Source organism: Hoplias malabaricus, chromosome 5 (assembly GCF_029633855.1).
Source record: "Hoplias malabaricus isolate fHopMal1 chromosome 5, fHopMal1.hap1, whole genome shotgun sequence".
NCBI classification, from domain to species: domain Eukaryota; kingdom Metazoa; phylum Chordata; class Actinopteri; order Characiformes; family Erythrinidae; genus Hoplias; species Hoplias malabaricus.
The window spans coordinates 3,523,462-3,536,226 of NC_089804.1; the positions used below are offsets into that span (position 1 = coordinate 3,523,462).

A 12,765-nucleotide genomic window follows, 5' to 3' on the forward strand; every position below is an offset into this window, starting at 1 on the left:
TTACTAGAGAAATTTTCTAATCTGTTAGTTTAGTTTCAGTTGATGTTTTATCTAGATTATTGGTATTGTAACATACTAAGTAACTAAGATTACATCCATCCGCACTGAATTGCAGAGCACACAAGGAGTAGCTGAACTTATAGATATTTTCCAGTTTTCCACATATTCAGACCACAGTCATATACTATTTATGGGTTGGTGCATATGATTTTGTTTAGTTTTGAAATTTAAATGTTTACCCATTAAAATGAGTCTTCACAAATGTGCAAGTTACCCATGTTATGTGCACTAATGCAGACACATAACATCATGGATACAGCTAAAGATATTGAGAAATTTAGATTTTTCAAATCACCAAACATTTCCACTTCACCTCAATCCATTTTAAATGAGCTTCAGTCCAGAGAAGGTGGTGGCATTAATGAATACTTATTATAAAAGGTTTCTTCTTTGCATTGTGAGTTTTAATTTACACTTGTACTTGATGCAGGGACAAACAGTTGTTACGGGAAGTACAGTTTTTGAGCCCCTTCACTATATAAACGTGTCTGTGGCAGTGCCATCTGAAGGCCTGAAGATCACAACCAAGCAATACTGGGCCTTGTCCCTTGCATACACAGATTTTTCCAGGGTCTGGAGATTGTGTGTTCAAGTCCTGCTCTGGGTGACTGTCTGTGAGAAGTTGGTGTGTTCTCCCCACGGTTGAAAAACACATGTTGGTAGGTGGATTGGCGACTCAAAAATGTCAGTAGGTGTGAGTGAATGTGTGAGTTCGAGTTGCCTTTTGAAGGACAGGCACCCCCTCCAGGGTGTATTCCTGCCTTGTGCCTAGTGATTCCAGGTAGGCTCCAGATCCACCACCACACTGAACTGGATGAGGGTTACAGACAAGAAACAATCACATGAACGAACGAACATTATACGAATTTGCCAGTCTTTTGTTGCCACGTCCCAACTTTTTTTTTTTATCTAATTCAAAATGGGCATATATTGTTCTAAAAACTATTACATTTCCCAATTTTGAAATAGTACAAAAATAATATTACGCTTAATCTGCACCCTATTGCATTCAGCTTTAATTTACATTTTCCACATTGTCCCTTGTTCTTGTCCTCTTGTCCATTCAGGTTGGAAATCACAGAGTCAAGCTAACTAAACAGCTAAGTGTGAGTGAGAGTACATACACATAACTAATTTTTTAAAAAGTTATTTTAACACATTTTTAACAGTTCAGTAGAGAGTGGTTTGCTGAGTGGACCTTACTAAAGACTTTTTGTCAGACTTCTGAAAAAACATACAGCGGTGTGAGAGCCAAGTGTTTTAAGACATATAACAGCTTTTTCAGGGTGTTACGAGCAAGGGCCAAATGTCATTATATTTTGCAACTCAGCCAATGTATCTTTGCCATCACATGCAAACCAAAAATTTACCTACATAATTATTCTGAATTGTCTGATCTACCACATCATCTATGGAGAAGTTCAGTAATAAAATGCTTGACCACTGTCAGTGAAATTCCAGAGCCAGTTAAATTTTGAATTAGTTTGAAGTCTTTTTTGATTATTGTGTTCCACTACCCAGCTGAACCTAGAAGTTCCACACTCCCTGTTTAGAAATTGTATTAATCAGTGATTCAGGATGATACCTAGCCTTGCAGTGCCAGTCCCAAAGCCCAAATTAATAGGGAGGGCTGCGTCAAGCAGGGCATCTGGTGTAAAAACTGTGCCAGATTGATGGTGCGGATCATGGTAAGATATATTCAATTGAAGAGATGAAGGAAAGGGAGAGACTTTCTGTATTCTATGAGATTATGCTTCAAGACCGACTGGAAGTTTATTTAAACACCATTTATGCTTGCAATTTTTTTTTTTCTGAGTAGGAATGTAATCAGTCCCAACTGGGCTTGGAACAGACATCCCAGTAGTTGTTTTCATGTATGAAGTCTAGAGAATCAGGTTCAGAAAATTTACAGAGTGGATTTTTCTCACATGTTGCACACAGCAGGACATTTTCTGCATTAGACAGGTTCTCACATCTGGATATGCTTTAGGCAGGGGTGGCACTGGTGAAGGGCATTCATTAGATACAATACCATTCTGGAACTTTACTGGCTATATTCACCCGATATATTTGTGTTCACACATATAGCTCCTCCGAACACGTGTTTAAGATGTGCAATGAAGTCTGCTAAGCACTGGTTCATGAAAATACATTTTGAAAAGGCATTTAGAGTATTCGCTACACAGCTTTGAGCTGTTGAGTGTTCCTCGCTCTACAAGTAATGACACTGCTGTCTTGAGCCCTGAAGGTGGGATCAAAGTTGAATATATTAAACCTTCTGTGGCTTCAAAAAAGCTGCTGCTATATGCTTGCTGCAGTAGATTTGAGCTTTGTAGTCTTTGCTTATCCCTTGAACTCCTCCCCAGCCAAAGACTGCTATTTAAATCAGGAGTTCTGCACACTCAGTGCACACAGATTTGCGCTTTCTATCAGTACTGACTACAGGGAGGACACCATGATCCAGATCATTGTTTATGAGCATTTCAATTTCGATGGCATCAGCAGGGAGTACACTTCTTCTGTCCCCGACTTAGTGGCGGAGAACTTTGACAACTGCATCTCCTCTCTGAAGGTGATCGGGAATCCATGGGTGGCACATGAACATCCTCATTATACTGGGTCTCAGTATGTTTATGAAGAAGGAGAATATCCCAAAGTAGAGTCCGACAATACCTTTTCTTCCCTAGAGCTAGTGACCGAGGACCTGATAAATCCTCAGATCACACTCTATGAGCACCCCAACTATGAAGGCAAGAGCATTATCCTCAGCACTGAGACCAGCCTGGCCTATGACACTTTCCAAGATGTGGCATCTTCCCACAAGGTGCAGAGAGGAACATGGGTCCTCTACGAGCACCCTAACAGAGGAGGTGCTCAGGTAGTTGCCAGGGCTTCTCAAGATGTGGCTAACTACAGCAGGTTTGACAACAAACTCTCTCACCTTCGCCCTCTGAAACTGGGGAAGCCCACCATAAAACTCAGATCCTCTCGGACCAGAGGGAAGAAAAGATCAGATCTGTTATGATCGATTCCATATGTGGCTTGAACTATGGAGAACATGAACAAAGCTTCTCCACCGAGTTGTTCAGAGAGTATGAAGGATCTGTCACTGACATCTTCAGCTTCAGCAACTCCACCCAGATCACCTTGGGAGCATCCTTCAGCATAGATATAAGTCCAGTAAAGGCAGAGCGGAACTTCTCCCTGAGTAACACCTTCACTGTGGAGAAGGGAAGCAGCAACACCAGGATCGAGAGAAAGAGCATCCGCATCTACCTACCGACCAAAATCCCTCCCCGCACCAAACTCACTGTCAACATGCTGAGGAAGGAAGTGGACGTGAAGGTCCTGGTCAAGATGACCATTTAGAGTGGAACCCACAGCTCGGTGGAGTTTGGGGAGTACAGGTGCCAGGCCGGTAACTCTATCACCGCTGAGTACAAGGAGGAAATAATCTAGAGCAGCAGCTGGTAAGACAGAGCAGATTCCTTCAGAGTTGTATGGATTTTGGTGATATTGTACAGAGAACACAGTTCTGTACATTTTAATGCACACTTCTTGTTTATTGCAAATTTTAACTTGGTGACCAGTGATTTGATGATTAATTAGTGTTAATGTCTAATGACCTGTTTAATAATCCTGCTTTCTCTTGTTTTCAGTGAACCTTTGAGGACACAGGCACTTTGGAACATCCAGCATTGAAATCAGAAGACCTCCTTGCAGACCTTGAGATTCCTGAATGTCTCTAAATAGCCCAAACAATGCAAGCTTTAATGTTTTGAAGTTTTCTTTGATGATCTTTATCTTTTGTGAATAATATAAGCCCCAAATCAAATAAAATACTAACAAATGAAAACAATTATAATATATTCTGTCTTCTTTGATGTAATCATACTGCATCAGTGTCTCCAGTCCATTCTAGACTAGTGATGACAATAATCATCAAAACAGCTGAAACAAAGAAAGCTCTGGAAACGTGACAATTTAAATTAAACATGCATTTCATTGAGACAATTTATTGTTTATTTTTAATTTATTTTTTGTATTTTTTTCTATTTTGCTAAAAATGCCTTGGTACATCATTGAGCAAGTAAAAGGATCGTATTGCATTAGGATGGATTGGAAAGGATGGATTGGATTTTATGGTCACTATGGTGACAGGTAGGATGGAATGAGAAACAACAAAACTAGAAAAAAACAAAACTAGGCAAGCTACATAACCATTGTCACAGAGATATTTCTGGCATTTCAAACACAGGAAAGCCCAAAATACACCCCCTTGTCATTGGAAGGTCTGGCGAAGGTCTGTCAGTGTTTTTCTTGTTCATTTTATTTAAAAGTAAATACTAGATTATCTTCCACCAAAGAACAAAGAAGCTCAAGGACATTTTGTTGATTTTAAGAATTACAATTAGGCAAGGCAAGGCAAGGTTATTTACAGAGCACCTTTCATACAAAAGTAATTAAACGTGCTTTAACAGAAAAAAAAAAAACAATAAAAATGATAAAAGTCCAATAAAACAATTACATAAAAAGAGTAAAATGATTAAATGAAAATAAAAATAATTAAAACTATTTAAATTATACAATAAAGGAAAAGAACTAAAGTCCTGTTACAGAATAAAACTGCAGAATGTTTTAAACTGAGCTGTAGCTGCTCAAACAGGAATGTTTTAAGTCTTGATTTAAAAGTGTCTAAAGTTGGGGCTCTTCTAATATTCTCAGTCGACTGGTTCCATTTATGAGTGGCATAGGAGCTAAATGCTGCCTCTCCATGTTTAGTTTTGGCCTGAGGCAAAATGTATCCCCACCACTTCCCTTTACACTCATGTGAAATAAGACAAATTCAGCAGCCGTCCTCTCTCTGTGAGATATAATATGTTTGAAAATGTTATTGAGTTCAGAGCGTCCAGCTGAGCTTGTGAAATAACCAATGCTGAGCCGACGAGAAATAGTTTCTGAAACTGAGTAATCTAGTTGCAGTCTTGAATTTAGTGAACTGTTTTTGCAAAAACATGTGTTGTGACTAAAATGTCTGAGCTGGATGGTGCTGGGAGAAGCCTCATAGTGGCACACAAGTAGGAAACAGGAATATTTGGAGTGAGTGAAAAGGCAGCCCAGCACTAGGACCTGGTGGTGGTAAGAGACTGGGGAGTCCACCAGGTACAACAGAGAAAGCTGTGTGATTTAACGTTGAGCCTGAACAGTTATTACTTGCGTCATTTGTATCTAAAAAACAGAGATTTGGTTTCTCACTTTTTAAAATAAGGAAGTTGAGCAACAGCCAGCAATGCATGCTTTTTTCCCCACAGTGCTCTATTTACTGTAATCTAAGGTTATCAGGTTTGGCTCCCATGCACATTTATGTGTCACCAGTGAATGTTATTGGCAGGTATAGCGTGAATAATACTGGTCCTAAAAAATTGAACTTTGAGGGATTCCATATCGCACTTAGTGATTAGTTAATTAGTGAATACATTATTTACAAATTGTACATGATCTGTAAAACAGGATTTGAACCACTGTAAGGCCATTCCTGAGATTCGAAACATGTACTGAAACCTTTCTCACAAAATAACATGGTGTTTAATATCAAAACCAGCATGGATATGCAGACTAAATGTAGGGTATTGATGGAAATCATTCATTCATTCATTGTCCTTATCCAGTTCAGGTTAGAGGTTGGTCTGGAGCCTTCCTGGAATTACAGAGCGCAAGGCAAGAACACACCCTGGAGTGGGTGCCAGTCCTTCACAGGGCGACACACACACACCTATGCTCATTTGAGTCTCTGATCCATCTACCATTTGTTTTTGGAGCGTGGGAAGAAACCCATGCCGTCAAGGGGATAACAGAGGAGGGGCTCAGATGGGGTCAGGGCTTCTCAAGACGTGGCTAATTACAGCTGGTTCAATGACAGAGTGTCTCACATTTGTCCACTGAAGCAATCATTAAAACTGAGGGTTCCTCTGGGACCAGAAGGAAAAGCAGACCAAATCTGTTACCCTCAACTCAATATGCGGCTTGATCCATGGAGAACAGGAACAAAACTTCTCCACTGAGTATGAAGGCTCTGTCACTGATACCTTCAACTTCAGCAACTCCACCCTCATCATCATCAACAGGGGGACACACACTCAAACATTCACTCACACACTCACATCTACGGACACTTTTGAGTCTCCAATCCACCTACCAACATGTGTTTTTGGACTGTGGGAGGAAACCGGAAAACTCGGAGGAAACCCACGCAGACACAGAGAGAATACACCACACTACTCACAGACAGTCACCCAGAGGAAACCCACAGAGACACTGGGAGAACACACCACACTCCTCACAGACTGTCACCCGGAGGAAACCCACACAGACACAGGGAGAACACACCACACTTCTCACAGACAGTCACCCAGAGGAAACCCACGCAGACACAGAGAGAATACACCGCACTCCTCACAGACAGTCACCCGGAGGAATCATATTATCATCAAAATATTGAAACATAAAATGTTAGCTCTGGTCATATGATAATTTACACTTAACCTGTTACACTGACCATTTGAGAGATTTTATTTCAGTATTATTACTGGTGACTTGATTTTTTAAATTAATTTAAATTTCCAATTAACTTGATTTTTATGGTCACCAATCTGACTGATGGAATTAAATGATTAAATAACTAATACAGTTTTATTAAATAAGCAGAATTACACTGTTCATAAATAAAATATAAAATTAGTAGGAAACAAATAGAAAAAAGGGGAAAAAATGGCTCCCCTAATGGCCATGGCAGGAGCAGCACTAGAGCCAACCCTTACAAACCATGACCCATTCTTGCACAGAAAAGCTAAACTACATAAGCCCTAAGGGGGATGATAACATAAAAGATGAAGATATGTTCTGGAGACTACAATGTTCTGCATTATTTTTCTGCCTATTAGTTATTCACACCGAAAACAGTTGAAAAAATATTTTAAGCACCAACAACTTAAACTTTTTCTTCATACTAGTAAGGTGAGACAAAAGGGTAAAAATTATATTTTCACTGGTTACCAATACAGGCCTCACTGAAACAGGAGAGTAAAAAGTGAGGCGTTAGGTGCTAAACATCTTTCTGTCTCTTACACCTCCAGGCTTTAGGAAATAAAAAGGGGAATAGCTGAGGAGGTGGTACGGTGGTGCAGCAGGTAGTGTCGCAGGACTGGCACCCCCTCCAGGTTGTATTCATGCCCTGTGCACAATGATCGACCTCGACCCTGAACTGGATAAGGGTTACAATCATTGAATGAATGAATGAATGAATATCTGAGGAGCCAGGTGCTAAGTATGAACGTGCTGTACCGCCTATTGCAAGGGAGCAGTCCAATGCAATAGACGTCTAATTTTGAAACCATCCAGAACCTTTGGTGCATGCTCCAACGCTGATGACCTCAGTTGTCACCAGTTAAAGTGCTAAAGGTTAAACTTTCCAGAACAGTGTTTTTGCTGTGGGTGTTAAATGTGCCACATGCTGCTGTTTTTCATATTCACAAAATACCATTAGGTTTCTCAATGAAACACGTCACAAAAGTTTCCTTTGCAATATTATCAGTTAAAAAAGTCAAGAAATTTAACAAACTCCAGTTTTTAATTTTTATTGCATTTTTAGAAAGTGACTTTTCAGGAAGGGTTTGTAGAAACAAGACAGTGACTTTAATATTATGGCTGATCAGTGATCTCATGCTGTGTATATAACCCCCCAAGAAACTCTTGAGACATACTGAAGCAGCTACACATGCTCAATGCCATGAATCCTCCAGATAAAGCTCCCCCAGCACTGGGCTGTGGAGCAGTGGAATGGTGATATTCTGATATACTGTCATTTGTTTGTGATACCAAGTCTCAGTATATCTCAATATTTTCAGACATTAATCATGGTTTTGACACGCTATCTCAGAGATAGTGTCTAATATTTTCTAGTACCACACAGGTACAGCCAGAGACAAAGAGGTAATGGATACCATCATTGAGGGCTGTTTCCAACGTGGATTCATAAATCATAAGATTTTTGTGCTTTTAGAGGATTCACACAGTATCAGGATAAGACTCCGAACCTTGGAGAAGAAACTACACAATAATCAACTTCAGTGGAGACACAATCAGAAGGACGTAGCTGAAGTGATGTGCTTCATTTACAAACAGCTACAAATATCCAGCAAATAGTGCATAGTAGCTCAAAATATCAGTTAATTATCTCAAAGTAATCACTTTGTATCTCAAAGTTATAGGACAGCATCTCAAAATGACAACTTAGTATCTCAATGTAATCTAGTTTATCTGTATGTGGCAGAAGTGAGATTCCATGCATTGGGCTGATTTGTGATCCAAGGCATTAAAACACTTCTCACTGAATCATAGTTTTTAAGTTTGATTCAGACCCTGTACCGTATTTCCACAGCAGGGGGCACACTGTAGTTTGTTGGATGTAGAGGTCTTGAAAGGCATGTTTTTTTTTGTTTTTTTTGTTTTTTTTTTGTAGCGCATTAGCATCTCTCAGAGTTTAATTCAGGGTCAGCTGAGGCTTTGATCAGGTTTCTTTTAGAGACTAGGATTACAACAGACCACCACCCAGAAAAAGAAGAAGATGAAGATTACAGCAGGATCAGTGTTGTCATATTTGCACAGATTTCATTGCCGTTCTTGCAGGGTTCAGTTACATTTCACAACAATTTACAGAATGTGTGTAAAACTGTAAATACAGGTGTGAGTGAGAGGGGGAGTGTGTGAAACTGTAAATACATGTGTGTGTGTGACCAGGTGAGTGTGTCAAACTGTAAATACAGGTGTAAGTGAGAGGCTGAGTGTGTAAAACTGTAAATGCAGTGTGTGTGACCAGGTGAGTGTGTGAAACTGTAAATACAGTGTGTGTGACCAGGTGAGTGTGTGAAACTGTAAATACAGTGTGTGTGACCAGGTGAGTGTGTGAAACTGTAAATACAGTGTGTGTGACCAGGTGAGTGTGTGAAAATGTAAATACAGGTGTAAGTGAGAGGCTGGATGTATAAAACTGTAAATACAGTGTGTGTGACCAGGTGAGTGTGTGAAACTGTAAATACAGGTGTGTGTGAGAGGGTGAGTGTGTCAAACTGTAAATACAGGTGTGTGTGTGACCAGGTGAGTGTGTGAAAATGTAAATACAGGTGTAAGTGAGAGGCTGAGTGTGTAAAACTGTAAATACAGTGTGTGTGACCAGGTGAGTGTGTGAAACTGTAAATACAGTTCCTCTCTTTCCTCTCTCCTTCCTTCCTCTTTAATGTTCCTCGTTTGGCGATACACGTTTTTGTTCCATTAAGAAACATTTTTTGTTAACGTTTAAAGGGGAAATCAGTCACTTTGACCTGAGGGCATGAGGTGGACCTTCTGTGTGGAGCTTACCCCAATATTTTTTTTTTTATTACAGTTAAGAGCAGTTCCTTATCCCAGACGAAATATACTTAAAAAAATATAAAAGCACTTTAATAAACACCTACCATATCATTAGTAAAATGACTGAGCGCACCTTTAAAAATCTCCACAGTGAAACTAAAAGCAGATCTGAGTGAGCTGGGGCCCTTAGTGACAGACACTTATTCAGAGGAAAAGCACTGAGGAGAGCAGAGAGCACACCATGATGACGAGACTCACATTAACCCCTTCAGCGCTGTTGCACAGATTCCCCTCGCAGCACTTCACATCCTTGGTTATGCTAAATAAATCTGTAATGGACAAGAGTCCATCGCAAATACTCTTGCTCGCACACCCATTCACTGAAGATTTAACCACATAGGAAACTGAGAGAGAGAGAGAGGGAGAGAATGAGAGAGAGACAAATTATAAAATATAATTATCCAACTTATTTTTTCAATATTAGTCAACCAAATTAAAGGTGGATATTTTTGTCAATAACCTTTCATTTTTGAATAAGTTTCTACATGTTTCATGAATATTGGTGTTTTTTTTTTGGGTTTTTTATTTAAGATACTTTCTGATTTTTCAGTTTTTACATTAGTCAAACTTACTGTTTTGGCTCTTGTATAATTACTCTTGTTCTCGGCTTGATGTGTGTGAAAGTTTGTGGCTGTGTGTTGAGCTGCTAGTGAGCAATGAGAGATGAAACCTCCTATTACAACACCACTGTGGTGTTCCTGATGTCAAGAAATCGCAAGCCACAGAAAAATATTGTTTTAAACTCAGTGTGAAAAGATTGTGTGTGTGTGTGTGTGTGTGTGTGTGTGTGTGTGTGTGTTTCACCTGATCCATTGATGCAGCGATCTTCATCTCCTACACAATTCACAGTTTCTGAGCAGTTGTTGTTGGCGCAACACTTCTTCCCATTGGCGGGCTGCTTTGGTAAAGCTTAAAGGAGACATAATGTAAAAGAATGACTTGTTCCGTTTTGATTAATAATAATAAATAATCTGGAATTCACCAACTCATACACCAAACCCTCCACCTCCCCACAGTCAGTTTTCTAGTCCACTAACATGGTTCTGCCCCACTTCTGATCAAGTCAAGTGCAGAGACCTTAGAATGGCTCCGCCCACTCATCTGAGTCTGTCCAATAACAGTGCTGGACCCGTGTTTATGTGAGAGCGTAAAGACGAGGTTAAATGCAGCAAAACAGACACAACTAGCACGGAGAAATAAGAGCACTGAGTAAAAACGTCAAAAAGAAGGGAGAAGAAAGAGAACCAAGAAAACAGATAAAGAGACAGAGCTTGGATTTGTTCTGTATGACATGAAAACATTGAATACCTTTTTAAAAGAGTTGCTGCTCTTACCTGGTGCTGATTGGGTGTTACAGAGATCGGTCTGGCAGCATTTGGTGTTGATGGTCCCTTGCAGGGGGCCTAAGTTTATGCTGCCTTTAACACAGAACATGGAGGGCATGCAAGTACTCATAGTGTGTTCCACGTTTGCACCACCTTCAGAACACACAGACAGAGAAATTAGTCTGTTGTAGTGCAGTGTAACGTAAAGTTTGGCAGAACACCTCTCAGCCACTCACACTCCATCTAACTGTGGTATGACTCAAACAGGACCCCCACAGAGCAGGTGTGATGTGGTGGTGGATCATTCTCAGCGCTGCAGTGACACTGACGTGGTGGTGGTGTGTTAGTGTGTGTTGTGCTGGTGTAGAGTGGATCAGACACAGCAGTGCTGCTGGAGTTTTTAAACCCCTCAGTGTTACTGCTGGACTGAGAACAATCCACCTACAAAAAACATCCAGCCGAAAGCGTCCTGTGTCACTGATGAAGGACTAGATGATGACCGACACATACTGTGCAGCGACAGATGCTACTGTCTCTGACTTTACATCTTCAAGGTGGACCAACGACGGAGGAGTGATCAGATCATATTTGAAACAATGTTACAGTGTCCGTCATCTCCATATTTTAGTCTTACCCAGGCTTATGGTGGCAGTGATGCTGCTACACACGCCTTGGCAGGTCACACTATCCTCTGGTGTACAGCTCAGGGGAAGGTATTGTAGACATTGATGGCATCTCAGGGCGAAACCTAGAGAACAATGAGCAGTTATTTTCCAAAGCATTGTTTTTACATGCCTGCTTCTGGATCAGTTCACACCTCTTTAAACAAAAATGATTCTGAAAGAGAAGAAGAGGGTGTCTTCTTACTCTAGACCTACTTAAGAGTACTAATGGAACTAAACCTGACATTTGGCCAGAGTCTGTAAACCCCAGCTGATCTTTACACTCTGTGCATGCTTCAGAAGGAATGGGCCAAAGGAAAACCACAAAACATGGTACGCTGATTGTCCAGATTGTCTTTTCCTTCTTATGAAAAGGATTTTCATTTCCATAGAATGTGTTTATTTAAAGATAATTATCTATGAACTATGAAGCCAAAAAGAAAATGTTGCTATTAAAACAAGAAAAACGGCTTAGTTCTCTATGATATTCAACAGTAAATAACCACAATTAACACATACACACACAATTCATTCTAATCCTAACCCTAACATTAACCCTGACTCTAATCCTAACCCTAACCGCATCCATGACCCAACACCAGACTCTAATCTTATCTTTTCTTAACTTTCAAATGTAATGATTAACCTCAATGGTGTCCATCTCTTTGTCCATGCACGGCCAGGCCATTGCTGCCGTGCCCCAAAAATAGTAATAATAAAATGCAGCTGGAGGTGTGAAATGATGTCAAATCTTTATGAATGTATTTAAATATAGTTATAAAAATTTCTCTGTACCTCTGGTGAAGCTCAAAGTGATGAGAAGCAGAGCAGATTTCACTTCCATCGCAGGATGAATTCAGAAAGCTAAAAACAATGAAAAACAGAAATGTGTTTGATATTCCCCCTGAACTAGGTGGCTTTGATAACCTCCTCCTTTCCACACTCACCCCCCCACACACACACACACACACACACACACACACACACAATTAACAAATAAATTAATCAAATAAAAAAGGAAAATTGAATACAGCATCAGTTCTTTTAAGTTATGAATTAATTAATTTTTGTAAAAGTATTTGAAACCAACAAACCGTCCTCTGCCACATGAGGTGCAGGCAATTAACCAAGATTCATTGTTCTTTTTTAATTCCTCTGTTGTAATTCTTCCTTTCCTATTTTTTTTTTTTCAGGTGAAAGCAATGTTATCAACTCACCAGCCTTAGCTCACAAATCCTCTGTGTCCAGTAACT

The 12,765-nt window shown here is 40.0% G+C and overlaps 1 protein-coding gene and 1 pseudogene across 1 annotated transcript; one reads left to right on the forward strand and one right to left on the reverse strand.

Moving 5' to 3' along the window:
- The first annotated feature begins 2,515 nt into the window (after positions 1-2,515).
- LOC136697616 (epidermal differentiation-specific protein-like) lies at positions 2,516-3,519 on the forward strand (annotated as a pseudogene).
- A 4,186-nt stretch (positions 3,520-7,705) lies between these two features.
- On the reverse strand, positions 7,706-12,765 carry LOC136697629 (phospholipase A2 inhibitor CNF-like). The gene is made up of 6 exons (XM_066672841.1): positions 12,730-12,765; positions 12,308-12,376; positions 11,485-11,598; positions 10,860-11,003; positions 10,330-10,434; positions 7,706-9,869 (listed from the first exon to the last, which is right to left on the reverse strand). Exons 2-6 carry the CDS (start codon positions 12,354-12,356, stop codon positions 9,670-9,672), a joined length of 612 nt encoding a protein of 203 aa, XP_066528938.1. The 5' UTR covers positions 12,357-12,376; positions 12,730-12,765; the 3' UTR covers positions 7,706-9,669.